The 2,294-nt window shown below is 61.7% G+C and overlaps 3 protein-coding genes across 3 annotated transcripts in view; 1 reads left to right on the top strand and 2 right to left on the bottom strand.

The window, feature by feature from the left end:
- The window catches only part of ACA1_345680 (DIL domain containing protein), a gene marked incomplete at both ends in the record, with an annotated part of 5,747 nt that extends 5,347 nt beyond the window's left edge, over positions 1–400 (bottom strand). Inside the window, one exon of the mRNA XM_004354985.1 lies at positions 92–400. Within this exon, the coding sequence (XP_004355037.1) occupies positions 92–400 (309 nt within the window). The remainder of the gene's footprint in view (positions 1–91) is intronic.
- A 222-nt stretch (positions 401–622) lies between these two features.
- On the top strand, positions 623–1,478 carry ACA1_345670 (uncharacterized protein; the record flags this gene model as incomplete). The annotated part of the gene is made up of 3 exons (XM_004354984.1): positions 623–1,015; positions 1,168–1,260; positions 1,335–1,478. 3 exons carry the CDS (start codon positions 623–625, stop codon positions 1,476–1,478), a joined length of 630 nt encoding a protein of 209 aa, XP_004355036.1.
- Positions 1,479–1,558: 80 nt separating this feature from the next.
- The window catches only part of ACA1_345560 (uncharacterized protein), a gene marked incomplete at both ends in the record, with an annotated part of 1,835 nt that continues 1,099 nt past the window's right edge, over positions 1,559–2,294 (bottom strand). Inside the window, 2 exons of the mRNA XM_004354983.1 lie at positions 1,559–1,786; positions 1,918–2,166. Coding sequence (XP_004355035.1) covers positions 1,559–1,786; positions 1,918–2,166 — 477 coding nt within the window. The remainder of the gene's footprint in view (positions 1,787–1,917; positions 2,167–2,294) is intronic.

Here is a 2,294-nt window from a genome sequence, read left to right as displayed (position 1 = left end):
TGTGCATCCCGAGATTTAATCTCGGCCATAATTAAAAACAGAGTGCATGGCAGGCAGGATTGATGGATGCAGAAGTGAGCGAGGGACGTACTTCCTTTAGGGTGACATCAATCAGCTTTTTGTCAAATTTCTTGAGGCGTTCGTAGAGGAGCATCGTGGCCTGGACACTGAAGGTTTCGTTCCACTGGGCAGCGCCAGCGTCTTTGGCGCCCGCAGCGAGTGGCGCATGCTTGGTCTCGCCGCGGTTGCCCTTCTTCGATCCTCTCTTCCACGCCAAGTAGACCTCCCTGGCTCCATCTTTGTCACCCACCGGCCCGAGGCCCGACACGCCCTTGAATGTGATCTCGAATTTGACCTTGACCGTGCTTTTGTCACCGCCTCCCCCACCCAGCTTGTGCATCTTGTCTCTCTCTGCTCTCTGTCTACGCTTCGTGCGTAGCGCCGTCGCGTTGCTGTCGCTCTCACGCACACCAAGTCACCACATTCCTCCGCACATTCCTCATACCTGGCATGCCATAAATTCCTCATAACGAGAATTATCCCAGAATTTGCCACACATAAAAAAGTGCCAGATAAAGCAGAATAAAATAGCCAACACAGGAAGAGAGAAAACCTCAAAAACATGGATGTGGAGAGCAGGGTGCACTGGTACGGGTGGGGCGTGGAGATGGGCCTGGAGCTTGGGGTGGACAACTGGTGGCCTGTGCATGAGGCGGAACTGCGGCGAGAGCAGGAGGCGCAGGTGCCATTCACAAAGCTAACGGCGGCGGTGCTGATGCCGCCCGCCGAGCTGTGGCCGCCCTTGCTCGCCATCAAGGCCCGCCACATGGCGCCCCACGTCCGGCGCCCCCCCTACCCGCACTTCACCGTGGCCTCGCCGTTCATCGACGCCGGCGAGTTCGACGACGCCGAGCTCAAGCTGCGCCGCGAGCTGCAGCACGTCCCGCCGGTCGAGGTGCGGCTGCGACGGTTCGAGTTCATGGCCGGCCAAAAGAAGGCCCTCACCCTCATCCTCGTGCCCGAGCCTGAGGCACGCCACCTCCCTGACCTCGAGCTTGGCCTTGCCCTCTCTGCATGTGCTTATCTCACCGCGCACACACCACACCGCGCACACACCACACCGCACACCACACCGCACACACCACATAGCCGGCCGATGGGCTGCAGCGAGTGTTTGAGGGCGTGGTGCGTGCGCTTCCCAAGTGCGGCGCACAGGCGCCCTTCGTGCCGCATCTGACGGTGGGTCACTTCGTCGACAAGGTGCAGGCCCCTACCTTGGGGTGTCGGGGCCAAAGGGAGTGAACTCATGCTCGAGCGTGAGTGCCCGTCTACAGGAAGAAGCGGAACGGATGCGGGCGCAGTACCAAAGCGAGTGGACAGAGCTGCGATTCACGGTGGGCGAGGTGCACCTCATGGCGCGCAGCACCGACGGCCCGTTCGAGTCGCGAAAGGCCATCACGCTAGCTGGCTCGCCATGAGCCAGAAGGTAGTGGCCTTGCTGGGATGTATGTTAAAAAAATAAGTATGCTTTATCATGTTCTACTACAACAGCCTACAACTACTGGTACTGGTAGTTGTTGTAGGAGCCATTATCGTAGTAGCCGCCCTCCTGGTACTGCTGCGACTCGTCGTAGTAGCCACCCTCCTGATATTGCTGGGATTCGTCGTAGTACTGCTGCTGCTGACCGTAGGCGTAGGCTTGCTGTTGCTGTTGGTGCTGCTGGACCGGCGCGCTGTAGGCCGTCTGCGGTTGTTGTTGCGCGGCGTACGCCGGATGACCCACCGGCTGCGGAGGCAGTGGGCCTGCCGGGGGCGTATGACGGAACGCAGCCTAAAGAAAGAGAGAAAGAGAAAGAGAAAAGACGATGAGAAGCGCGTTTGTGGGGGGGGGGGCTGTGGCGCGAAGATGAGTCGAACCGCGGGCTGGGTGGGACGAGGGCCTGCGGGCGGGGGTGGGCGGAAGGCGGCCGCCGGAGTTGCCTGCGCCGCAGGTTGCTGCTGCACCGGCCGCGGCTGCTGTTGGACGGCCAGCGCGGGCGAACTGGTGGCGGCGGCTCCACGCCCGGGGAGTGGGGCGGGTCGCGGCCCGGCCGGCGGCGGAGGCCGAAACTGCTGCGGCGAGCCGGCAGGCGATCCCTGGGCTGCGAGCACGGGAGGCCGAGGACCCTGCAATCGCCAGCGCCAAAGTGAGCAATCAATCACGTCGGGATATCAACACATGCAAATGGAGGTGGTGGGTACAGCAGGCGGAGGCGGCTTGAAGGCTGCTGCGGGCTGCACAGGCTTGTTGAAGC

Source organism: Acanthamoeba castellanii (assembly GCF_000313135.1).
Source record: "Acanthamoeba castellanii str. Neff unplaced genomic scaffold scf7180000084657, whole genome shotgun sequence".
NCBI lineage: Eukaryota > Discosea > Longamoebia > Acanthamoebidae > Acanthamoeba > Acanthamoeba castellanii.
The sequence above is the reverse complement of the archived record's forward strand: the minus strand, read 5'-3'. Positions and strand labels throughout refer to the sequence as shown.